The sequence below is a fragment of the Hemitrygon akajei genome, chromosome 10, assembly GCF_048418815.1.
Source record: "Hemitrygon akajei chromosome 10, sHemAka1.3, whole genome shotgun sequence".
In the NCBI taxonomy this organism is placed as follows: domain Eukaryota; kingdom Metazoa; phylum Chordata; class Chondrichthyes; order Myliobatiformes; family Dasyatidae; genus Hemitrygon; species Hemitrygon akajei.
This window is the reverse complement of record NC_133133.1, coordinates 92,130,158-92,157,825: the sequence shown is the minus strand read 5'-3', so window position 1 is coordinate 92,157,825 and position 27,668 is coordinate 92,130,158. Positions and strand designations below refer to the sequence as shown.

General features: G+C 40.5%; 1 protein-coding gene across 9 annotated transcripts in view; it reads left to right on the top strand.

Annotated features, from left to right (window-relative positions):
• Positions 1 to 26,461, top strand: part of klhl13 (kelch-like family member 13) — a 204,677-nt gene extending 178,216 nt beyond the window's left edge. For all 9 annotated transcript variants that reach the window (XM_073058636.1, XM_073058640.1, XM_073058643.1 and 6 more), the window contains 2 exons: positions 10,424 to 10,537; positions 25,158 to 26,461. In XM_073058636.1, coding sequence (XP_072914737.1) covers positions 10,424 to 10,537; positions 25,158 to 25,645 — 602 coding nt within the window. In that variant the 3' untranslated portion in view covers positions 25,646 to 26,461. The remainder of the gene's footprint in view (positions 1 to 10,423; positions 10,538 to 25,157) is intronic.
• Positions 26,462 to 27,668: the final 1,207 nt, after the last annotated feature.

Sequence of the window (27,668 nt, the reverse complement as noted above, 5' to 3'; positions counted from 1 at the left end):
CTTCAGGCTCCTGTACCTCCTCCCGAATGGTAGCAATGAGAAGAGGGCATATCCTGGGTTATGGGCATCCTTCATGATGGATGCAGTCTTTTTCAGGCATTGCCTTTTCAAGATGTTCTTGATGCTGGGGAAGCTAATGCTTATGATGGAACTGGCTGAGTTCATAGCTTTCTGCAGCTTTTGTTGGTCATATGCAGCGGCCCCTTCATACCAGATGCAACCGGTTAGAATGCTTTCCACGATACATGTGTGAGTGTCATACCAAGTCTCCTTAAGCAAGTAAAAAAAATATAGCCACAATTGTGTTTTCTTTGTAATTGCATCAATGTGTTGGGCCCAGATTAGATCTTCAGAGATGTTGACACCAAGGAACTTAAAAATGAATATCCTTTCCACTGCTGATCTCTCAGTAATGTAGTGTACATAGGTTCATTGTCCAATCAGAAATCTGATGGTGGAAGGGAAAATGTGTGTTCTCTTGATTTCCCCTTCCTGATGTCCACAATCATTTCATTGGTCTTACTGATATTGAGTGCAAGGTTGTTGCAACTCCACTTAACTAGCTGATCTATCACATTTTTGTATGTCTCCTCACTACCATCTAAAGTTCGGCCAACAATAGTTGTGTCTCTGGCAAACATATAGATGGCATCTTAGCTACACAGTTGTGGGTATAAAGAGAGTAGAGCAATATGCTAAGCACATATCCTTCAGGTGCACCAATGTTGATTGTCAATGAGGAGGAGATGTTATTTCAGATCTGCACTCTGTGGTCTCCCAGTGAGGAAGTCAAGGATCCAGTTGTAGAGAGAGGTACAGAGGCCCAGGTTTTAGAACTTGTTGATTAGTACTAAGGGTATGATGGTTTTGAACGCTGAGCTATAATCAATAAACAGAAGTATGACGTGCATATTGATATTGTCCAAGGCTGAGTGGAGAGCCAGAGAGATTGCATCTGCTGTAGACCTATTGTGGTGCTAGGCAAATGGCAGTGGGTAAAAGTCCTTGCTTAGGCAGGAGTTGATTCTGACCATGACCAACCTCTCAAAGCACTTTATCACAGTAGATGTGAGTGCAACTGGGTGGATCATCATTGAGGCAGTTCATCTAGCTCTTCTTGAACACTGGTATGATTTCGACATTTTGAAGCAGGTGGGAACTTCTGATTGCAGCAATGAGAGATTGAAGATGTCGTTGCCCACTCCCACCAGTTGGTTGGTGCAGGTCTTAGTGCCCTACCAGGTACACCATCAGGGCTGACACTTTGTGAGGGTTCACCCTCTTAAAAGATGTTTTTACATCGGCCTCTGAGAGAGATCAGAGTCATAAAATGCTACAGGGATTCTCACAGGTGTAATTTTAGAGAGTCGTGGAGAAGTACAGCATGGGAACAGGCCTTTTGGCCCATCTAGTTCATGCCAAAAACTTTAAACTGCCTAATCTCATAGCCCTCCATACCCCTATTATCCATGTACCTATCCAAATTTCTCTTAAATGTTGAAATTGAGTTTGCATGGCAGCTTATTCGACACTCTTATGACCCTCTGAGTGAAAGAGTTTCCCCTCATGTTCCCCTTGTGAAGTTTTTCTCACATTTCACTCTTAAGACATGACCTCTGGTTGTAGTCCCACCCAACTTCTGTGGAAAAAGCCTGGTTGTATTTACCCTGTCTGTACCTCTCATAATTTTGTTTACCTTTGTCAAATCTCTTCTCAATCTTCTGCGTTTAAAGAATAAAAGTCCTAATCTATTCAACCTTGTAACTCAGGTCCTCCAGACTCAGCAACCTCCTTGTAAATTTTCTCTGCACTCTTTCATCCTTGTTTACAACTTTCCTGTAGGTAGGTGACCAAAATTGCACACTCCAGATTAGTCCTCACCAATGCCTTATATAACTTCAACATAACTTTCTTTCTTCTGTACTTGATATTGATTTACAAAGCCCAATGTGCCAAAGGCTTTCTTTACATCCTATCTTTAACTGTGATGCCACTTTCAGCGAATTCTATACCTGTATTCCCAGGTCCCTTTGTTCTACCACACTCCTTAGTGCCCTAATGTTCACTGTGCAAGACCTACCCTGGTTTGTCGTACCGAAGTGCAAAACCTTGCACTTGTCTGTATTGAATTCCATCTGCCATTTTTCAACCCCTTTTTTCCAGTTGGCACAGATCCCTCTGCAAGCCATGATGGCCTTCCTCACTGTCCACTACATCCCCAATCTTGGTGTCATCTGCACATTTGCTGATGCAGTTAACCATATTATCATCCAGATCATTGATATAGATGACAAACAACAAAGGACCCAGCACCAATCCCTGAGGACCACCACTAATCAGAGAAGCAATCCTCTACAACCACTCTCTGGCTTCTACCGCAAAACCATTGTCTAGCCCAATTTACTACCTCGTCTTGAATGCTAAATGACTGAACCTTCTTGACCAGCCTCTCTTGAGGGACCTTGTCAAGTGCCTTGTCCATGTAGACACCATCCACAACCTTGCCTTCATCCACTTTCCTAGTAACTTCTCGAAAAACACTATCATATTGGTTAGACATGACCTACCACGCATGAAGCCATGCTGATTGTCTTTAATCAGTCCACGTCTATCCAAATATTTACATATCCATTCCCTTAGAATACCTTCCAGTAACTTTCCCACAACTGATGTCAGACTCACCGGCCTATAATTTCTTGATTTCTGTTTAGAGCCTTTTTTAAACAGTGGAACAACACTGGCTATCCTCCAATCCTCTGTTACCTCTTCTGTTGTTAAAGATGTTTTAAATATCTCTGCTAGGGCCCCAGCAATTTCTGCACCTGCTTCCCGTAGGGTCCAAGGGACACCTTGTTAGGCCCTGATTTGTCTCAGGTTAGCAAATACCTCCTCATCTGTAATCTGTACAGGGTCCATGAAGTTGATGCCACTTCTATAGACTCTGTATCTGTCTCCCGAGTAAATAAAGATGCAAAGGATGCATTTAAGATCCTCCAATCTGATTTGGCTCCACACATGGATTACCATTCTGCTCATCCACTGGGCCCCATTTTGTCCCTAGCAATCCTTTTGCTGTTAACATACCTTTAGAATTCCTTAGGATTCTCCTTCACCTTGTCCCATAGAGCAACTTCATGCTTTCTTTTAGCTTCTGATTTCTTTCTTAAGTGATTTTTTGTACTTTGTAAGCACCTCATTAGTTCTAACTTGTCTGTACCTGTTATGCATCTCCTTTTTTCTCTTAACCAGGGCCTCAATATCTCTTGAAAACCAAGGTTCCCTCCACTTGTTACCTTTACCTTTTTTCTGATGGACAAATAGAAGCTTTGTACTGTCGTTCATTGTAGTCTTCATTCATTGCAGTCTTCACAATTGGTGTGGTTCATTGAACATAGAACACTTTAACACAAGAGCAGGTTCTTCATCCCATGATGAAGAACCTAACTAATTAATGACACCTAACCCCTTCTGCCTGTAAATGATTTTTACCCCTCTGTTCTCTGAATTACTCCAGCTGAGGTTTCACCTGTGTTTTACAAAGTTGGAGTATAACTTCTGTATTCAATGTCATAACTAATGAAGGCCCTTATCCCATATACTTTAATATCCACCTGTGTTAACACCTTCAGGGATCCACAGATATGAATCCTAGGTCCTTGTGTTCCTCAATATTTCCTAAAACCCCACCATTCATGAAATATGCTCTATTCTATTGGTGCTCCCAAGACACACCACTTCACATTTGTCTGAATTAAACCCCATCTGTCACTTTATAGCCCATTTCACTAGCATATCAATATCTCTCTGCAACTTTAGACCACCTTCCACACTTCAAAAACTCTTGCCAATCTTTGTGTCATCCACAAACACCCACATACAAATCCAGGTTACTCACGTACATTGCAAACATTAAGGATCCCAGCATTGATCCTTATGGTAAACCACTAGTCACTGGTGTCCAGTAATAAAAACAGCTCTGTCCTATCACCCACTGTCTCCACACCCAAGCCAATTTTGCATCCAGTGTGCCAACTTGCCTTAGATCCCAAAGGCCCTAACTTTTTGAAGCATGTGGGACCCTGTTCTCTGATCACTGGAGGATTGAGAGGTGTGGTCTTTGGTGATTTTTAGAGCGTAGTTCATGTTGCAAATCAGTGAATCTTTATTTTGGGATGCAAAAATTGGTGCCTGATCTCTAGTATCACTAAGTGGCCTAAATTGAAGGAATCAGAGGAATCTGTTTCTTATGGTGGTTGTACATAATTAAAGTAATTGAAAAAAAGATTGCAGAAATGGCACATTTGAAATTAGGACATAATGTAGACAGTCAGCATTGAACCCATTACCTAAAATTACTGGTAAGCTTATTAAAATCTTGGGATGCTTATGGTATTGATGTGCATGATTTCTCCTAATGCACAGAGTGCATGGAACATTGCAAATTTCTGCCAAATGTAGAGCATTGGTGAACAAAGAAATTTGATGAAGTAAGGTTGAGAATCTATTTTGGATATTTTTTAAAAGATGCAAATAATAGAGAATTCACAAGCTTAAACTCTGAATCCTACAATAAGAATATTTAAGTGTAATTTAACCAGCTATGTATGAATAACATCTGAAAAAGGAAGGAAGCAGAATTGCATGGTTTTTTTGTATAGATGCCTACAGTTTGTATACCATGGGAATTTCAGGATGCTTTATGAATCCTAAGGAACCATGTACACAGGGTGTACCTACACTTGATCAGGATTTGTGAGCTTGAGTGGCAGCTAGAGTCATTACCTGCCACTGAGAAACCAAGCTTTTCTGTGGATCAGATTCCAGGAATTCCCACTCAAAACTGTGGCCGTGGAAGCTTTTGGAGTTGATAAGCCCTAGATCTGATATCCAGACAGAGTAAATGACTGCACAGGGAAAATACCATTTAGAAATATAGTGGCTACTGTGCCTTGAAAAAATATTCAGCCCCAAATATTTTCACATTTTACTGTTACTAAATCTTAAAATATATTGCAGTAGGATTTTTGAGCTCATCTACAGAATGTGCATGATGTTAAAGGAAAGGAAATTGTTAAGGAGAATATTCTGTGGAAGGGAAGGAGCATACATAGGTACCAATTACAGTCCAACAATCCAACTCCTGCAATCCTACTTTCGGGAGAAAGTGAAGAGGTTTAAGGATAGCATTTCTAAGATGATTATGTCTAGTGCTGTGTGCCAGCAAGAATAGAAATAGGAAGATCAAATGTATTAAAATGTGTTTAAAGATGGTGCTGATGAGGGGAGATCAGATCAGTGCATTGGGACCAATTCTTGCAGGAGATACCTATTCAGATGGATAGGTTATACCTTAAACAAGCTGGGACCAATGTCCAAAAAGGTAGGTTCACCTTAGTGTGCTTACAGAAAGTTCACTCTAAGTTGACAGAGATCCTGAAACCAACACACAGCAAAAGAGCAATAGCATGCAAAATAGGAATGGGTATTACAGAATAGCCAAGAGATTATACAACAGAAGGAGGTAATTCAGTGATTTGAGTCTATATGTAAGAACAATTAAACTGGTCCCATTCCCTTGACCTTTCCCCTTAGCAAAATGTTCTTTTGAGATGTTTATAAAGTCAGAGCAATACAACACAGATGCAGACCCTTTACCCCCAGTGAATCCATACTAACCATGGTGCTCACCCAGCTGGTTACAGTTTCCAGTATTTGGCCTATAGCTCTTCGACTGCTGCCCCTTCACATACCTATCCAAATGCTTCTTTATAATACTATTGTTACTGCCTCATTCACTTTTTCTGGCAGCTCATTCAATATATGCTTACCATCCTCTATGTGAAAAAGTTGACCCTCTGGTCCCTTTTAATTCCACCTTATCTATGCTTCTCATAATAAGCATTTCCCTATAACTCAGACCTTCTAGTCCTGGCAACATCCTAGTAAGTCACTTTAGCACCTTTTCCAGTTTAATCACATCTTTCCTACAACAGGATGACCAAAATTGTACAATATTCCAAGTGCAGCCTCACCAATAACTTAGATGTTAGTAGTTTGATTGTCACTACTGTCAGTCATGCAAGTTCCAGGTGGAGACTCAGGAATACCATCACGCTGTAGAAGGATTCTTTATCGCTGTTTCCATAACAGTTTTGTTTTTACCAGTCAGGGTTGTTAGCCCTGGGCTAAAGCCCCCAAACCTGGGGGACTGGTGGACCACTCAGTCTGGCCTCTATCCATTGACTTGTTTAGCATAGGTGACCCTACCAGAAGCTAAAGCATAAAGCCCTGACACCAGCCAACATAGCTCTCTGGGTTATTGAGGCAAGCAAGCCTCCTAACCCTACAACATGGTTGTGGTCTTCTTGGAGGAATTCCATCTCTAGCCTCCAATGAAGTCCAAGGATGCAAAAGTCTGGACATTTATACACCATCATTTACAAATACCTCCTCCTTGGTAATATGAATTTCTTCCAAAACATCTCGACTAGTTTCTCTTATCTCTTGGTGCAGTCATGATTTTTTTCTTCAGTAAATACTGAGGAGAAATATTAAAGATCCCACCCATCTCCTGTGGCTCAAGACATAAGACAGTCATGTTGAGCTCTAAGGGGGACTTATTCTCTCCCTAGCCAACATTTTACTTTCCTTATAGTTATTGAAACTCTTAACCATAGCTGCCAGATCTATCTCATACTGATTAACAAGGAATTCATCTGGCATTGTCCTTAAGAGATCCTGCTGTCCACCAAATCACAATTGTTCTCTCCCCCTTTTTCATGACATATGTCAGTGTTATTAAACTGAATTTGTATTACTATTCTCTGAAGTTTAAAATTATGCTTGATTTCCAGTCTATATTGACTTTAAACATTAACTCAGGTACCCTCCCTGCAAGTGCTGCCTAAGGTGATGAGTATTTCCAACATTTTGTGTTTTCATTTCTAGTTTTCAGCATCAGCTATTTTCATTTTTTGCTTTGTAGAGAAATTTGCCCTGTTCTGAGCATAAAAAGAATATTTCTAATCAGTACTGTCCTACCATTAACTACTTGAATTATGTATGTAGCTATAGAGTCCCTCAGAGTGTCAGACATTTTAAGTCTCTTACAGAAGTTCATTTAGTTTGAACTGAAACCATTTAATCATTGAAGAAGTTTAGATAGGATAGGGTTACAGTGTACATGGAACATAGACAGTATAGTACTAGACAGGACATTTGGCCCATGATGTGCCGATCTTGATGCCAGTTTATACTAAGTTACCTTATCATCAATATTCCTACATTTTGTTCATATTCATTTGTCTATCAAATCCTGTTTCTTGTGTAATTTATCAGTTTTATAAATTCACAAATGGGAAAATAGATCATAGTAACCTGCTCTCTCTCTCTACCCCATATCTCTCCTACTGGTCTTCCCAAATCTGACTGCATAGCGGCCCCCATCACCATATTTTCCGCTCTTCCACCTACAGCACCAGTCCATCGCCAGCACACTCCTTGCATTAGATCGCCTCCTCATCCCTCCACTTGCCTTATTTGGTTCCATGCTCTAATTCCTTCTCCTGTCAGATTCCATCATCCAGAGGCTTTATTGCCTTCATCTGTTCCCATAATTGTCATATTTCCACCCTTCCCTCCTCCACTTGCCAATCATCCCTCCTTAACTGGGTCCAGTTATTGCTTGCCAGTTCTTGTTCCTCTCCTTCCCTTCACCTCTTTATTCTGGCTATCTCCCCTCTTTTTTTCAGTCCAAATGCTGCCTGACTCACTGAGTTCCTCAAAGCAGTTTGTTTTTTTCAGGTTCCAGTATCTGCAGCCTCTTATGTCTCCAAAAACAGATCATGTTAAATATCATCCCTTCCTTAAAATGAATTTTATAAATACACTGTGTCTTATCAAAGGAGACATATATTACAGAGCATTTGTCAAAGTAGTTATTAAAAATAAACTCATTAGATAGCACTTCACATAGACAAATGTGAAAGCTTATAAATTACTTCAAGTTTTTTTTATTCTCACTATTTTTCAATTTATTTTTGAGTATTTGAAGAGATTTCAATATTGTTAGAATGGAAAGAAGGTAGACAGATGCCATAAATAACACTGACATTACAGGCAGAGACTTCACATAGTATGAAATTGAAAGACATTCAATATAGATAACCAGGGCATTGGGGAAATCTTTTCAGAACAAGGAACAGATAACTAAATACATTTTAAAAAGAAAAAAGACAAAATATGCAAGGAAGCTAGAAAGGAAAGTAGGAAGAAATTAAAAAATAAACAGTAAGAGCTTTTGCTAGAATGTAAAAAGGAAGATAACAACTAAAGTGAACTTTTATACCTTGGAGGAAAGATGGGGGAATTGATGTGAAACGGCAGAAATTCTATATTGTGGGATTCATCTTCTATAGAAGACACAAAACGTTTGATAGGTTATCAGGGGCCTATGGGAAGGTAGGAAATTAAAATGGTTCTTTTTTGGCTCATGATGGAGACTTAGGCAAACTCATGGGACAAAAGGCTGACCACTCTTTTGAATCCACCCGCCTGCATCCAGGATTTTAAAAGAAATATTGCAGAAATAAAAGGATGCATTGATTGTACTCTGGTAAAATGTCTCTCAAGAACTGCTAATGTAACACCATTCTACAAATGTGGAAGGCAAGGCACAAAACTGTAGGACACTTAAAACAGACAACTGTCATTTGGAAAATACTGGAATCCATTACTAAAAATGCAATATAGGTTATCTGGAAAATCCGATCAAATAGAGCATGATTGTTTTGTAGCAGAGAAATCATTCATGACAGAATTTGTTAGGGTAAACTGAGGACATAACAAGAAAGATGGCAGTTAAAGGGGAGCCAATGAGTATGTGTATTTAGATTCCAGAAATCAATCAATAATAGGGCACATGAGAAGTCAATGTGGAAGATAGAATTGTATGGGCTTGGGTATTATATGGTGAGATGGATAAGGAAATGACTAATTAACAGAAAACATACTCAGTATAATTGAGTAATTTTCTAATTGGCAATCATTAACTAATGTGGTACAACAGTAATCAGAGTGAGGCCTCCTTTATTTACAATTTACATTAACGTCTTGTATAAGGAGACTGAATGCAAACCTAGAAGAATTTGCTGATGGTGCAAAAGCAACTGGATTGGCAACTTGTGAGAAAGGCACAGGGAGCCTGTTAAAGAATATAAATAAATAAAGTTAGTGGGCAAGTTGTCAGATGAAAATTTATGATTTCCACTTAGGAAGAAAGAATTTGAAAAACATTTAAACAATGAGACCAATAAAGTTGATGCACAGAAAGACTTAAAGAAATCCTGGTATATGAAACACAAAATAGTCAATATGCAGTTAAAGCAGGTGATTAGAAAGTAATGGAGTATCGATATTTATTGGAGGGTGTGGTAGGAGAGGTATGAATTATACACACAGGGAAGTTATGATGCAATTTGACAGGGTGCTGGGAAGACCTCATCTGGAGCAGTATATAAAGTTTTGATCTCCATCTGAAGAAAAAATATATATGCATATTGGCTGTGCAAGCTTGATTCCTGAAATGAAAGGATTGTAGAATGAAGAAAGGTTGAGCAGGCTGGACCTACACTCATTGCTCACTCCTGACCTCCAGACTTGTCTGTGTGGAATTTGCACGTTCTCTCTGTAATCCTATTGATCTCACCAGATAGAGCAGTTTCCAAGCTATGTGCTAGTTGGTAGATTAACTGGTTATTTTAAATTGTCCCAACCGACAACCAGAATAAAATTGGTGGGCAAGTGAAAGAAACTAGGTTATAAGGAACCGAGTTGTGGAATTGGATTGATGTGATTGTTCTGAGGGCTGCCATACCCTTGATGGGCCAAATAGCTGCCTTCTATGTCATAAGAAAATGTGACTTACAGCTTTTGTAATTAACTTTCAACAAAGAGTGTCGTGCTGAAGATGGAGAGTCCTTCAAGCATTAAAGGAACATTTCTAAGACAGACTTTTCACTGCTAGAGTAGAGTACCAATTATTGTCTTTTTTTAATCTTCTACCTTACTACCATAATTTCAGAAGAAAATGCTAAGTGTTTGAAATTGTGTTTTTAAAAAAAATAGGTGGATGCAAACAAAGTGAAATAACCAACCATAGGTGTAAATAGCCTGGGGAGCTATATACCACATGGGATATGAAAAGGATCTGCAGTGAATGAAATATGTATTTATGAAAAAAATTGCTATGTGTATTGTCAGTATTGATATTAATAATTAGGTATTTCTCTATAATTATAAATTATTGGAAACTAAAATGCCTCCATAATCAATATTGATAATGGCACAGCAATTTTCAATAAAACTTTACAATGATGAGCATTTTTGTAACATTTCATAACTGTTTCTCATTTCTTTACAACAGCCACTGTGGAATGCTACAATCCAAGAACCAATGAATGGAATTATGTGGCCAAAATGAATGAACCTCATTATGGACATGCTGGAACTGTTTATGGCAGCTACATGTATATTTCAGGTAGTTAATAGCTCCAATTACTATTTGGGAGATTTTTAGCAAACATAATTAATGAACCTTCAATGTTTCTTGACCTCCATAAATCAATATAGAATGTAGACATCCAATATAATTTCACTCTGCTGTGTCACAAGTTTGCATATTTGTACCACATGCCTAGTTTTGAGAGCTCTCACCAATGGACCTCATTCATTTGAGTTTGTATAAATACAGCCAACAGCTCAGTGAATGCAGCAAGATCCCAGAATAGAAAAGACAATTGTCACTGTGCTCCAAGTTATTGGAGTAAATCATGAATATCATATAACTACCTTGGCAATGGTAAGAGGATTGAAGATGTGCTCTAACAGACCAAAACTCAAGCTTTGTCAAATAGTAGTGTATTTGTTTGATTAGATCCCCATTAATCAGTACAAAGGACTTAGATTTTTGTTGACAATAAAAAAAGTCTTTTATTGCTGTCCTGACATTTTATCACAGGTTTTCACATTCCTGTGTGGTGTAATATTGAAGTCAGTAGTCATGCTGAGTTCATGAATATACTGTAAAATTTGTCATCTTCATGCTTTCTATCCAACGTACCTGAGTCAGCTTTCATTTCAGACTTATTTGTCAGTAAGATCTGCAACTTTTTGATAGTCTGAATGTCTTTTATGCTCAATTTGATGCATGGAGCAATGTGCTGGTGAGGAAGGGCCCACCCCCCTGAGGAGCAGGCCATAGCTGATGTGAGGATGATCCTAGCCAGGATCAAACCACGTAAACCTACAGGGCCTGATAACATACCAATTGGGTGCTGAGGGACTCTGCAGCCTTGTTAACTGAGGTTCTAACAGACATCTTCAGCATCTCTCTGGAACAGTCAACTGTCCCCACATGCTTCAAGGCAACCACCATCATCCATCACCCAAGAGGCCGACAGTAATCTGGCTCAATGACTACCGCCTATAGCACAGTCAAATTGGTCCACTGATGATGCCATAGCCTCTGCACTCCACTCTAACCTGTCCCACCTAGAAAATGGTGTTTCATGTACCAGGATGCTGTTTGTGGACTTTAGCTCGACTTTATTCCTCTAAAGCTGATCAGTATACTGCCCTTGCTGAGTCTCAACAGCTCTCTCTGTAACTGGATCCTAGACTTCTTGACAGAAAGACCACAGTTAGTCTGTGTTGGCAGAAGCATCTTGAGTGAATATAGTGTGAATATGGCCACTCAATTCACAAGTGTGTTCTGTTTTAAAGCATTTCCCCTTTTACATTAACAATTCAAACCTTAAGTTCCTAATCAAATAATATTATTACGTTTGTCATTCCTGAAAACTGATCTGTTCATTTTAAGACACTGCAGCCGCCGCATTTGCCAGTTTCCTTTTTCTGTAAGAGAGGTAGCACACTAAACGTTAGTTATTCATTATTTGAATTGATCTGAAATTGCTTTAAGTAGTGTTAGCACCTTTGCAATCTGATTAGTTTATTCAAGATTTAAGTACATTTATTATCAAAGAATGTATAAGTTATGCAACCTTGAGATTGCTTGTTTTATTTGTTAAAGTTTGGCGGGGTTGACTTTGATCCTATTTGATGGAACTTTATTGGTCTAATTTCAGGCCAATGTCTGCTTCTTCCATGTGAGAAGCCAAGCACGTTGATAATTCCTATAATTTCTGGGATTAAGGATGTGAATAGAACATTCAGCTTTCTTCTCTCTAACATGGGTTTAGATTGGACTGATGTCCAGCCTTTGGATTTCAAATGTGTTTCCACAGTATATGGTTATCAAAATTTCTGATTGGCTCCCACTTATACCATCCGTGGTTTGGCCCTTTTGAGCAGATATGAAATCAACTTCAGGATTTTCATTGGTAACTCTTTTGACGGTTTTGCATCCATCTTGGAGTTTTCCCAGACAACTGTGTGGACCTGTTTGTCTTTTCAATACCTTGATATTTTTTTTTAAACACATTATTGCTTTTTACAGAAATGGGTAACCAATATACTCTCTTCATTCAACTAAACAATGGCCTTAAGGCAATGAATCAGTAAGAACAACATACCACTTAGATTTTTGACAACTCAGAACTTTATTAATCTATTTAAAAGCTAGTGATTATTCCCCAGTCTCTACCATCTTTTGAAAGAAAATGGTGCAAATTTCTACTGAGCTCTGTATTTTGAAGGATTTCCTGATTTCATCAATTGTTAGAAATTTGCAGCAGTCCATGAATAAGGAAGGAAGGTCAAGTTTAAGAAATGTGAGGATACGATCTGCAGAATAGTGAAAGGGCAGGAATATATTTGATACACTACATGTTAATAATTGTATTAGGTAATGGTACGTGGGATTAAAATTATGCAATATTGTTATATCTGAGGAGAGGATTGGTTAGCAACAAATCAAAGCTAATGATAATCAGGTTATTAACTGTTTTCTAGTCAGCTGACTTGGGGAATGTGTACAGCAGCCTCAGTTGTTTGCAGTCTATATTAATAACTGGGATGAAGAGGTAAGTGTAAACAGTTTGATGACACAAAGATAAGTGGAAAATATTCAGTTGTGAGGGGTTGTAAAGTTCCCAGAATGATGCAATGGCTTCATCAGTGGCTGAAACATTCGAAATCAGTGTACTGAGGGGAAATGCGAGGTTAATCATTTTGGTAAGTATTTTTAAAAAATAATGACGTTAGGTTATTACATGCTGGAGTTCAGAGACATCTGCGTGTTCTTATAAAAGCAAAATATTTATGGTAAGAATATAGCAAACAATTAAGATAAATAGAATGCTGATCTGTCATTTCAAGGAGGCTGCAGTGCAGGACCAGGAAGTCCAGCCCAGCTAACTGTGTTTGCTGAAACCACACCTGACATACTAGAGTTTGCAATCCTTATTTAAGCAAAACAATATTTAACTTGGATACAATGCACAGTCACAAGCTCAATCACTTAATCTTTATGCATATTCTCCTGATTAATCACTTTTTTCACTTCTCCTTTTTATCATTTGCTTTGATTACTGTTTGCTAGGTGTAATGAAGAAAATGTTACCTAATTTTGTAGCCGACATATAGCAATTTCCAGACAACAGTACTTTGTGGAATCAGGTGAATGAAGGGATCAGTTGGGTGGGGCTTCGAGGATCAGTACTAGGCGGGAGATCAGAGTGGTGGAGAAGAGACTGGTTTAACATGATCATCTCACAGAGGTTGCTGAGTAAATTGTCCTCATTGGAACTCAACACCCCTCTTTAACTGGATCTTGGACTTCTTAACAGAACGACCTCAGTCACTCCGAGTTGGCAGCAGCATCTCATCTCCGTGGAGCTGAGCACTGGTACCCCCCAAAGCTATGTGCTCAGTCCGCTGCTGACTCACGACTGCACTGCCAGATTCAGCTCAAATCCCATCATCAAGTTCACTGATGATACAACAGTTTCTCATCAGCAACAATGATAACTTGGCATACAGAGAGGAGTAGAGAGGCTTGTTGAATGGTGTGAGAACAACACCCTAAACCTCAATGTGGACAAGACAAAAGAGGTGATTGTTGACTTCAGGAAGGCACAGGTCAACCACTCTCCATTGCAGATAGAAACATAGAAAATAGGTACAGGAGTAGGCCATTTGGCCCTTCGAGCCTGCACCGCCATTCAGTATGATCATGGCTGATCATCCAACTCAGAACCCTGTACCTGCTTTCTCTCCATACCCCCGATCCCTTTAGCCACAAGGGCCATATCTAACTTCCTCTTAAATATAGCCAATGAACCGGCCTCAACTGTTTACTGTGGCACATTCTCTGTGTGAAGAAGTTTTTCCTCATCTTGGTCCTAAAAGGCTTCCCCTTTATCCTTAAACTGTGACCCCTCGTTCTGGACTTCCCAACATCGGAAACAATCTTCCTGCATCTAGTCTGTCCAATCCCTTTAGAATTTTATACGTTTCAATAAGATCCCCCCCTCAATCTTCTAAATTCCAGTGAGTATAAGGCTAGTCGATCCAGTCTTTCTTCATATGAAAGTCCTGCCATCCCAGGAATCAATCTGGTGAACCTTCTTTGTACTCCCTCTATGGCAAGAATGTCTTTCCTCAGATTAGGGGACCAAAACTTCACACAATACTCTAGGTGCGGTCTCACCAAGGCCTTGTACAACTGCAGTAGAACCTCCCTGCTCCTGTACCCAAATCCTTTTGCTATGAATGCCAACATACCATTTGCCTTTTTCACTGCCTGCTGTACCTGCATGCCCACCTTCAATGACTGGTGTACAATGTACCCAGATCTCGTTGCACCTCCCCTTTTCCTAATCAGCCACCGTTCAGATAATAATCTGTTTTCCTGTTCTTGCAACCAAAGTGGATAACCTCACATTTATCCACATTAAATTGCATCTGCTATGAATTAGCCCACTCACCTAACCTATTCAAGTCACCCTGCATCCTCTTAGCATCCTCCTCACAGCTAACACCGCCGCCCAGCTTCGTGTCATCCGCAAACTTGGAGATGCTGCATTTAATTCCCTTGTCTAAATCATTAATATATATTGTAAACAACTGGGATCCCAGCACTGATCCTTGCAGTACCCCACTAGTCACTGCCTGCCATTCTGAAAAGGTCCCGTTTACTCCCACTCTTTGTTTCCTGTCTGCCAACCAATTCTCTATCCACATCAATACCATACACCCAATACCGTGTGGTTTAAGTTTGCACACTAATCTCCTGTGTGGGACCTTGTCAAAAGCCTTTTGAAAATCTAAATATACCACATCCACTGGCTCTTCCCTATCCACTCTACTAGTAACATCTTCAAAAAATTCTATAAGATTCATCAGACGTGATTTTCCTTTCACAAATCCATGCTGACTTTGATGATTTCACCTCTTTCCAAATGTGCTGTTATCACATCTTTGATAACCGACTCTAGCATTTTCCCCACCACCAATGTCAGACTAACCGGTCTATAATTCCCCGTTTTTTCTCTCCCTCCTTTTTTAAAAAGTGGGGTTACATTAGCCACCCTCCAATCCTCAGGAACTAATCCAGAATCTAAGGAGTTTTGAAAAATTATCACTAATGCATCCACTATTTCTTGGGCTACTTCCTTAAGCACTCTGGGATGCAGACCATCTGGCCCTGGGGATTTATCTGCCTTTAATCCCTTCAATTTACCTAACACCACTTCCCTACTAACATGTATTTCCCTCAGTTCCTCCATCTCACTAGACCCTCGGTCCCTTACTATTTCCGGAAGATTATTTATGTCCTCCTTAGTGAAGACAGAACCAAAGTAGTTATTCAATTGGTCTGCCATGTCCTTGTTCCCTATGATCAATTCACCTGTTTCTGACTGTAACGGACCTACATTTGGCTTGACCAATCTTTTTCTTTACACATATCTATAAAAGCTTTTACAGTCAGTTTTTATGTTCCCTGCCAGCTTTCTCTCATAATCTTTTTTCCCTTTCCTAATTAAGCCCTTTGTCCTCCTCTGCTGGTCTCTGAATTTCTCCCAGTCCTCAGGTGTGCCGCTTTTTTTTGCTAATTTATATGTTTCTTCTTTGGACTTGATACTATCCCTAATTTCCCTTGTCAGCCACGGGTGCACTACCTTCCCTGGTTTATTCTTTTGCCAAACTGGGATGAACAATTGTTGTAGTTCATCCATGTGATCTTTAAATGCTTGCCATTGCATATCCACCGTCAACCCTTGAAGTATCATTTGCCAGTCTATCCTAGCTAATTCACGTCTCATACCTTCAAAGTTACCCTTCTTTAAGTTCAGAACCTTTGTTTCTGAATTAACTATGTCACTCTCCATCTTAATGAAGAATTCCACCATATTATGGTCACTCTTACCCAAGGGGCCTCGCACGACAAGATTGCTAACTAACCCTTCCTCATTGCTCAATACCCAATCTAGAATGTCCTGCTCTCTATTTGGTTCCTCTACATGTTGGTTCAGAAAACCATCCTGCATACATTCTAAGAAATCCTCTTCCTCAGCACCCTTACCAATTTGGTTCACCCAATCTATATGTAGATTAAAGTCACCCATTATAACTACTGTTCCTTTATTGCACGCATTTCTAATTTCCAGTTTAATGCCATCCCCAACCTCACTACTACTGTTAGGTGGCCTGTACACAACTCCCACCAGCGTTTTCTGCCCCTTAGTGTTATGCAGCTCTACCCATATCGATTCCACATCCTCCAAGCTAATGTCCTTCCTTTCTATTGTGTTAATCTCCTCTCTAACCAGCAATGCTACCCCACCTCCTTTTCTTTCCTGTCTATCCCTCCTGAATATTGAATATCCCTGGATGTTGAGCTTCCATCCTTGGTCACCCTGGAGCCATGTCTCTGTGATCCCAACTACATCATATTCATTAATAACTATCTGCACATTCAATTCATCCACCTTGTTATGAATGCTCCTCGCATTGACACACAAAGCCTTCAGGCTTGTTTTTACAACACTCTTAGCCCTTATACAATTATGTTGAAAAGTGGCCCTTTTTGCTTTTTGCCCTGGATTTGCCTGCCTGCCATTTTTACTTTTCACCTTACTACTTTTTGCTTCTACCCTCATTTTACACCTCTCTGTCTCTCTGCACTTGTTCCCATCCCCCTGCCACATTAGTTTAAATCCTCCTGAACAGCAGTAGCAAACGCTCCCCCTAGGACATTGGTTCCATTCCAGCCCAGGTGCAGATCGTTCTGTTTATACCAGTCCCACCTCCCCCAGAAGTGGTTCCAATGCCCCAGAAATTTGAATCCCTCCCCCTTGCACCATTTTTCAAGCCACGTATTCATCTGAAATATCCTCCTATTTCTACTCTGACTAGCACGTGGCACTGGTAGTAATCCAGAGATTATTACCTTTGTGGTCCTACTTTTTAGTTTATCTCCTAACTCCCTAAATTCACCTTGTAGGACCTCATCCCGTTTTTTTTACCTATATCGTGAAGTGTAAGTGAAAATGTAAGTGTATATAGCTTTGAACATCTGAAGTTCTATTATGTGCAATTCGTGATATTGCTTTGAGTAACGTCATCAACTTCAGTAGCACACTCATAAAAATGGCTGCAGACTACTTTAAATCATATAGAAAGTAAATTGAAAAAATTTACGTCAAGTTAGCACAGAGTACTTTTGAGGAAAATTCAATACTACACTCTTCAGCTGAATGCATTACTTTCTATTCAGTGCATTTTTTTGTTATGTACATGTGCATATCTATTTAGGGTGAAGTGTAAGTGAAAAGAAACGCAATGACTGCTAATCAGAACCATGGAATACATAAAGTTGAATTCAGGAACCTACTGCATTGCTTTAACATTAGAACTGCCATTATCGTTGGTACCCATGTACACCACGACCACTAGCTGTTCACCCTTCCATTCCAGAATGTCCTGCAGCCGCTCAGAGACATCCTTGACTTTTGCACCAGGGAGGCAACATACCATCCTGGAGTCTCGTTTGCGGCCGCAGAAACGCCTATCTATTCCCCTTACAATTGAATCCCCTATCACTATAGCTCTCCCACTCCTTTTCCTTCCCTCCTGTGCCACAGAGCCACCCATGGTGCCATGAACTCGGCTGTTGCTGCCTTCCCCTGATGAGACATCTCCCCCAACAGTATCCAAAACAGTTTTTCTGTTTAGGAGGGAGATGACCTCAGGGGACTCCTTCACTACCTGCCTACTTCTACGCTGTCTAGTGGCCACCCCTTCCCTTTCTGCCTGTGTGGCCAACTCACTGAACGTGCTATTCACGACTTTCTCAGCATCGCGGATGCTCCAGTATGAATCCAATTGCAGCTCCAGACGCTCAATGCGGTCTGCCAGAAGCTGCAGCTGGACACACTTCCTGCACACATTGTCGTCAGGGACACTGGAAGTATCCCTGATTTCCCACAAGCTGCAGGATGAACAAACCACAGAGCCAATCTCAGCTGCCATGACCTACCCGATACTTGCCTCAACTTTTGAAACTTTCTCCTTTTAAAGGAACTTACCCGGCCTTACCTCACTTGGAGTGAAGCTCGTCCTCAGCCTCTGCTTGCCGAAGCCTCTCAAGACAAAGCCTTCCTACTCTGTCCCCCTCTACTCCGTCGCCCGCTCCGTCTACTGTTCTCTTTAAATACTCCTGCTGCCTCACGGTCCGACTTAAACACGCGCTTGCGCAGTCATGCCCCCGTTAAACTGCCGAAGAAAATCAACAGCTTTGCTGCGGGGAGAGAGAAAAGCACAAAGTTCCTTGGTGTGCACATAACCAACAATCTAACCTGAACCTACAACACTTCTCAATAGTCAAGAAGTCATATTAGCATCTACATTTTCTGAGGAGATTGAAGCATGCAAGACTCCCCACCCCTATTCTAACAATTTTCTTCGGGAACACCATTGAAAGTGTCCTGTCTGGCTGCATCATTGTGTGGGACAGAAGCTGCAAGTCATCAGGTCGCAAGATCCTACAGAGGATAGTAAAAATTACTGAGAGGATCATTGGAGTCTCCCTCCCTCCTATTTGTGACATTTACCAGGAGCGTTGCAGACGAAGGACCAAAAGTATTGTTCAGAATCTCCACCACCTATCCCACAATCTCTTTGATCCACCGCCATCTGGAAAGAGGTACAGAAGCATCAGGACTAGGGCTGCCAGACTGAGTAACAGCTTCTTCCCTCAGGCTGTGAGACTCATGAATACCCTGCCACCATTGAGATCTCATCATTAGGACAGCATGCTGTTTATTGTATACTGCACTGTTTACCTGTGCTGCATGCATTTTTAATTATATTTTATTAACTTAGTTATGGGAATACTTTGGTGATGTGCTGTGCAAGTTAAGTGTTTTGTGGGTGCATTGTGGCTGGAGGACCATTGTTTTGTTTGGTTGTATATGTGAAGTCAAAAGACAATAAACTTGAATTGGGTAGGATTAGAGGGATGGAGACATTGATGAACACTTGATGGGAGGAACAGAGGGATGGGGAAGAGATCCATACTTGGTGTGGGATTATAGGGATGAGGTAGAGACACTTGCACTTGTGCAGAGATCGGGCATGCAGGGGAGATACTGGTGTGACCAGATGATGGGAGCATTGGTGGAAATCTGGTGCTTTCTTGTGAGGTCAAATGGTCTAGGTAAAGGAGATGCATGTACTTACTGAAGGATCAGAGCATAAGGACAAAATGCCAACAGTAGTGGGGGCATTGCAGGTGTAGGGGGAGGTATAATAATGATTATGAATTGCTATGTATTATAATAAATTTATACGAACAATAACTAAGTTTCTGTAAAAAGTTCTGATTATTCTGATTAATATAATTTATTGTAATATTACATTTAAAGTTTTATATGGTAATGTTAGGTATGGTTGTGGTGAAAATACCAGTGCTTGGTGACAGGATCAGAGGTGGGCAAAAGACTGGTAATTAAGATTGAAAGAGTAGGAGTCATACTGACAGTGTTATTGGAGGAAGAATGGAGAAACAATTGGAGACAGCTCAGCAAATGGCATTGGAATGATCAGGAATAACTGGCATTTGGTGTTAATCAGGGCCAACAGGATTGGAAATGGGGGAGGAAGGTGGTCAGAAAGAAGAATCAAAGCAGTCAATAGCCTTGAATGTTATGACATGTTAAGTGATCCTCCTGGTTCTTTTTAAATATGTTCAACATTTCTACCTCAATTCTTCATTGCACAGTAAGATCCAGACCTTTAACCATTCCTTGAATGATTTTCCCCCTCATTAATATTCCTGCTTGTGTCTCCTAGTTATTGTCCTCTACAAAGGAAAATACAAGATAAACTTTGAACTAAAATTCTTTGCTTAGCTTCTTGTCATAAAAGGGAGCAGTCTTTAGTTTTTAATGTAAATAGCAAGCAGTAATCAGTTTGAAGTTGGAAGAGCAGCTGTGCTAACAGACACATTGTTTATAGAAAGCAGGATATTGGTTCATAGCACCTGGACTGACTTCTCAAGAGGTGACAATAAGACAACAGGTTATTTAATTTGGCTTGTTTCAAACAGACAATGCTGGCTAAGTTATTTAATTCCAGGAAGCTTGCAGACCAGATGGATAATATCACTTAGCATAGCAAATGACAGTCCACAAATAAATTGGAAGGTTTATGTATTCAGGGAAGTTGGCTTCATTGTATTCATTGTAGGTACCTAGGAACTGTGTTTCCAAGAAGCTTTTAGGTCGTATGTGTAAAAATTGTATCTGAGGAATATGTACATGTGAAATCACCCAAGTTGCAAGAAACCCATATGTATGTAAGGACCAGTTCAGGCTTATTAGGAATGCTTAAAGAACATCAAGAAGTATGATAGAAAGACAGTGACGAGAATCCACTCCTCAAGCTTTGATTTCTGCGACACGGACATCATCTGCATTTCATTTATCTGCATTTCATTTATCGTTGTTATGTCTTTAGCCTATAGGAATTGTACCTGTATTTTGGAAATTCTGTTTTAATTTGTTTGTAATCTAGAAATGTTATTTTTATGATCGAATACCCTCAGTGAATTTTAAATATGTTTTTAAGAGCTTTGTCTGGCTGAAAAAGCGTGTATCACTAAAAATAAATGAACTGTGTTTAAACTACTTTGTTAGCTGGAAGTATCTTCTCCTTGGTAAGGAGAGGGGGTTTCACCACTCAAATAGTAGGCTTTGGCAACTATTCTCGTCATGGAAGATCAACAAGGAAATGAACTAGTTTCTGAAGAATAGGTAGTTTACAGTATAACTCCCCCCCCCCCCCCCTTTAGTGAGTGTACTCACAGCTATCTATATCTGATAGGGCTTAGGTATTTGAGTTTAGAACTTCACAGTCAGCAAATCCAATATCATCACAGAAAAAAATGACTGAGTGGATGATCCAAATAAAAATGGCTAACAATGAAATAAAGAAACTATTGCGAAGAAAATAACAAACTAAGAGGGGAAATTAACATTTTTGCTTGGAAAGTCGAACCCAGCCACAGTACCTTGAGAGCAAATAGACTTCTCATCTATTTCACTGCTGTTTATAGAACCTTGTAAACCAAATTGGTTAACACAAGGAAATCTGCATGATTTCTAAATATTGATAGTTACTGGATTTCAAGAGTACTTCATTGAATATAGAGCACCTTGGGAGAACCTAAAAGACATTAAATTAATGCCAATCTTTATTCCTATTTCTTTATTTTTCTACTTCGATTGTGTTTGTTACCTGTATTCAGGCTGATTCAGATTCAGTTTATTGTCATTTAGAAACCACAAATGCAATGCAGTTAAAAAATGAGACAACTTTCCTCCAGAATGATATCACAAAAGCATATGACAAAACAGACTACACTAGAAAATCCACATAACATTTGGCTCTGATCTCTGATTAGCTAAATTCATCGGAGATTATTGTTCTGGCATTGCCTGTGAATCATCAGTAAATCGTCACCTCTTTCATCTTTGTATTTTGATGAACCTTAATTCACAGTGAAACCCTAAATTATCCCAGAGTTCACACGCTTTACAAATACTGTCACGTTCTTCTTTTCACTGCTTTGTTCTTCCTGAAAATGTCACCATCTCTACTCCTGTCCTTCATGAACTACATCTCTTATTTGCTGTTATATTCCATAGAGATCATAAATATAGCCAACCTCATGGCTTTAATCTTAGATTGAATTAATCTCTGCCCTAAAGGAAAAAATAAATGCAACACATCTACATTCAAGGATCCTGCAGTGTCAAGATATTAATTGAATGTTCATTAAATATCCTGACACTGCAGATACTTGATGGGTGCCATGGCAGCATAGTGGTTAGCACAACACTTTTGCAGCTCAGGTCATTGGAGTTCAGAGTTCAATTCCCATGTCATTCCCCATGGAATGCATGCGTTTTCTCCGGGCACTCCGGTTTCCTCCCACAGTCCATAGACGTACTGGTTAGTAGGTTAATAGGTCATTGTAGATTGTCCCGTGATCAGGCTGGGGCTAAGTCGAGGGTTGTTGGGTGACTAGGGCTAGAAGAGCTTATTCCACTTTATATCTCAATAAATAATAAAAATGCAGGTTACCAGGAATTATAAAAAGGGCTAAATTGTGGGTTTTTTGTCTTAAAATTATTAAAGGATTTCATTTGGTGAATGCAAAGACAGAATATCCCTTGATCAGGGGATCCTCAGTAAGGAGGGCACAGACAGTAGTGGTGGTGGTCAAGAGTTCTTTCCCTTAGACAGTTGTTTAGCGTAGGTTAATTGAACACTTGTTGTTAATCTTGATTGACGTTTGGTAAGCAGTGATGTTCAGAATTATGGAATAAAGGCATGCAGATAATGAAAATACAATGATCTTTTTGAATGGTGGGCCAAATGCTAAATAACATAGCCCATTCATTTTGGCTGTGTTTTAATATTTATTGTCTTTTCATTGAGAAAACGTATTGATTCATTCACACTTTCAATTTTGTCGCCTGGATCTTATTTGAGCTTGTATTGAGTTTAGGATATTGTAATGCTACAAATCATTAAAGCTGCCCTTTTACACTCTAACATTTTCTAATACCATCTCCTATCCTTAGTTGAAGTCCCCCTTCAAAGTCTTGTTATCATTTTGACGTTCCAATGCATTTGTGATTGGTTTCCTGTGACCTACTCTTTCTAAACTTAAAAACACAAAATGCTGGCAGAACTCAGCAGGCCAGACAGCATCTATGGGAGGAGGTAGTGACGACATTTCGGGCCGAAACCCTTCATCAGGAGTGAAGTAACATGGGATGGTAGAGAGGGGATAAGAAGTGAGGGGAGGGATGAAGTAGAGAGCTGGGAAGTGATAGGCTGGAGGGAAATGGGCTAGGGGGAAGGTGGAGAATTATGGGAAATAAAAGAGAAAGAAAGGTCGGGTTGGGGGGAGATTATAGTGAGGGGGGAAAAGAGAGAGAAAGAGAACCAGACTAAAATAATAGATAGGGATGGGGCTAAGGGGGGGCAGGAGTATCAACGGAGGTCAGTGAATTGGATGTTCATGCCGGCAGGCAGGAGGCTACCTAGGCGGGAGATAAGGTATTGCTCCATCGACCTGCGTGTGGCCTCATCTTGACGGTAGAGGAGGCCATGGACAGACATGTCGGAGTGGGAGTGGTCTGTGGAATTGAAGTGTGTGGCCACAGGGAGATCCCGCCACTGCTGGAGGACTGAGCGCCGGTGTTCAGCGAAATGGTCTCCCAGTCTGCGGCGGGTCTCCCCAATGTATAGATGGCCACATCGGGAGCACCGGATACAGTATATCACCCCAGTTGACTCACAGGTGAAGTGGTGCCTCACCTGAAAGGACTGTCTGGGGCCTGGGATGGTGGTGAGGGAAGAAGTGTGGGGGCAGGTGTAGCACTTCTTCTGTTTGCAGGGATGAGTGCCCGGAGGGAGGTCGGTGGGGAGGGATGGGGGGGGGGGGGATGAACGGACAAGGGAGTCGCGTAGGGAGCGATCCCTGTGGAAAGCTGAGAGTGGAGGGGAGGGGAAGATGTGGCTGGTGGTGGGATCACGTAGGAGGTGGCGGAAGTTACGGAGGATTATACGTTGGATCTATAGGCTGATAGGGTGATAGGTGGGGACCAGGGGGACTCTATCCCTGGTGGGCTGGTGGGGGGGATGGGGTGAGGGCAGAGGTGCGTGAAATACAGGAGTCACAATGGAGGGCAGAGTTGATAGTGGACGATATACTGGGATGATTACTGTATCCGGTGCTCCCGATGTGGCCATTTATACATTGGGGAGACCCGCTGCAGACTGGCATGAGCATCCAACTCACAGACCTCCGTTGATACCCCTGCCCCCCCCCCCCCCCTTACCCCCATCCCTATCTATTATTTTAGTCTGGTTCTCTTTCTCTCTCTTTTTTTCCCCCCTCACTATAATCTCCCCCCAGCCCTACCTTTCTTTCTTTTTTATTTCCCATAATTCTCCACCTTCCCCCTAGCCCATTTCCCTCCAGCCTATCACTTCCCAGCTCTCTACCTCATCCCTCCCCCCACTTCTTATCCCCTCTCCACCATCCCATGTTACTTCACTCTTGATGAAGGGTTTCGGCCCGAAACGTCACTACCTCCTCCCATAGATGCTGTCTGACCTGCTGAGTTCTGCCAGCATTTTGTGTTTTTATTTATTTCCAGCATCTGCAGATTCACTCTTGTGTCTTTCTATAAACTTGAAGTTTGCCACCTTGCTACTCACATCCAAACGTTGAGTTTGCTGATTTAAGCAAGTTCCCTATTAGGCCAAGCGTTGATCTTAGAATTCTTGCCCTAATTTTCAAATCCCTCCATGGTTCTGTTCCTCAGTCTCCTCCATCTCTGTTTTCCAAAATCTCTCTGCCTCTTTTTATTATACTACCTAAAATCAAGTTCTGACTATCTGTTGGTAATCTGGCCTAATTTTTATATAAGAAAGCTTTACATCAATTTCTTTGTTGGACAATGCTCCTGTGAATAATTTGGTATTTATTTTATATATTGCTGCTTCTCAAAATTGAGGATAATTTTTGGAATTGCTCTCTTATTTTCTTGGTAGTGGTGAGGGAACTTTACAAAAGAAACCTTCTAATTGCTTCTAAATGTTCTTGTCCACAGGTGGGATTACCCATGACACCTTTCAAAAAGAACTCATGTGCTTTGATCCTGACACAGACAAATGGACTCAGAAAGCTCCCATGACCACTGTTCGGGGATTGCATTGCATGTGCACAGTTGGAGATCGACTTTATGTCATTGGGGGGAATCACTTCAGAGGAACCAGTGATTACGATGATGTCTTGAGCTGTGAGTTCTACACCCCTGCCTTGGACCACTGGACCCCAATCGCAGCCATGTTGCGAGGGCAAAGTGATGTAGGTGTGGCAGTCTTTGAAAACAAGATCTACGTGGTTGGAGGGTATTCCTGGAACAACCGCTGCATGGTGGAGATAGTTCAGAAGTACGATCCTGAGAAAGATGAATGGCAAAAGGTCTTTGATCTCCCTGAGTCATTGGGAGGAATCAGAGCATGCACTCTTACAGTCTTTCCACCAGATGAGAATACTGGGTCACCTTCCCGAGAATCACCTCTATCTGCACCATAGAAAAAGGACACAACTGCTCTAATGTCAGCTTTTACAAAGAACTTATTTGCACTGCATCATAATTAATATCAAAGATTTTCTGCCTATTTTGCTCAGTAGTAACTATGGTAGGCAGTGACCTGAGTGTAATTACAGAAACAGTAGATCGAGTTATTTGTGCAGTACTGTCAGCATCAGTTGTCTGCCAGTTACAGGAGAGACATAACAAAATATATATGTCCAGGATTGAACTCTGTCTGAAATGTTCAATGATATAACTGTTATACAGTGTGTTCTTTTTCCCTTAGAGAGTTCCATTACAGAGGGTCTTACTCTGATTCATTTAAAATAGTCAAATAATTAACCTCTACATGCATATTCATTACCATGGGGTTCAAAACGTAAGAACTAATTTAATACAGTACATATAGATGTGGGAAGAAACCCCCTCATGTTGCTGTTTCCCATTAAAATACTGACTTTGATTAATCAGTTGCCCAACCTATTTGAAGTTGCTAAGCAAAACTCATCTTTTTGGTATCTTCAGTTGAACAGAACTCTGACTGTTTGGATTCCAGTGTGCAGTATTTGTGCTACCATCATTTCACCTGCTGAATTTGAAGAGCAGCCCAGTTTAATTTAACTCTGGTCAGCTCCAGCCTACTCTTCGTTTGCTGTACAGGCCACTAACCTGCTACGCCTGTACACCTTGTTTGATGAAGTTATTTAACCCACTTTGTGGTAACAATAGGAGAGCTGCTGCAGCTCAGTCAACATGAACTATGATGCTCAAAAGTTTTTTTCTTCAATAAAAGTTTAATTGAATTCATCAGGTCATCATAATGTATAAATTGCATCCTTTCCAAAACAACTTATGTTTGCCTCTTTTGTCTTTAAAGTCATTGTCTGTTTTTAAAGGAATGTTCTGACAGGAAGTGAGAAAAGCAATGCACTACAGTCAGAATGCTGAAGGAATTAATGTTTTGTATTGAGATGATTCATACAAGTTCTTGTATTCTTTTGGTCATAAGATACTTACGTTTTATTTTTGTTAAAGTTCGGATAGTATTACATGAACACAGTAAGTTAATATGTATTGTGCTTTCACTTTTAATGAGCGTACGGATGGATCTTAAAATCTTCCCATTTTTATTTTGATATGCTGTACTAAACCAAGCTTAAAGAAACACCCACCACATAGATCATTGGCCTCATTGGCAGAGCACTGATTGACCCAATAGGTTATCTCAAGCAGAGAAATGCTGTAAAGCTTTTTAAAACCAAATTAAGCACCGCGGTATTTGAAGTGTTCATCCAGCTACTCAGTTCTGAAAGGGGATCCCCATGAGTCTGAAAGTTCACCAGATGCCTAAGGTATTTTCTCTGTGTTGGTATTTTCAAGGTATCTCTAAAACTATGTGAATTTTTGCAAGTAACCCACAAGAGTACAATAATATTCAAGTCAAGTCACTTTTATTGTCATTTCAACAGTAACTACTGGTGCAGTACATAGTAAAAATGAGACAATGTTTTTCAGGACCATGGTGTTACATGACACAGTACTAAAACTAGACTGAACTACGTAAAAAAAAACAACACAGAGAAAGCTACACTAGACTACAGACCTACACAGGACTGTGTAAAGTGCACAAAAACAGTGCAGGCATTACAATAAATAATAAACAGGACAATAGGGCAAGGTGTCAGTCCAGGCTCTGGGTATTGAGGGGTCTGATAGCTTGGGTGAAGAAACTGTTAAATTGTATGGTCGTGAGAGCCCGAATGCTTCGGAGCCTTTTCCCAGATGGCAGGAGGGAGAAGAGATTGTATGAGGGGTGCATGGGGTCCTTCATAATGCTGTTTCCTTTGCAGATGCAGCGTGTAGTGTAAATGTCCGTGATGGCGGGAAGAGAGACCCCGATGATCTTCTCAGCTGACCTTACTATCCGCTGCAGGGTCTTGCGATCCGAGATGGTGCAATTTCCGAACCAGACAGTGATGCAGCTGCTCAGGATGCTCTCAATACTACCCCTGTAGAATGTGA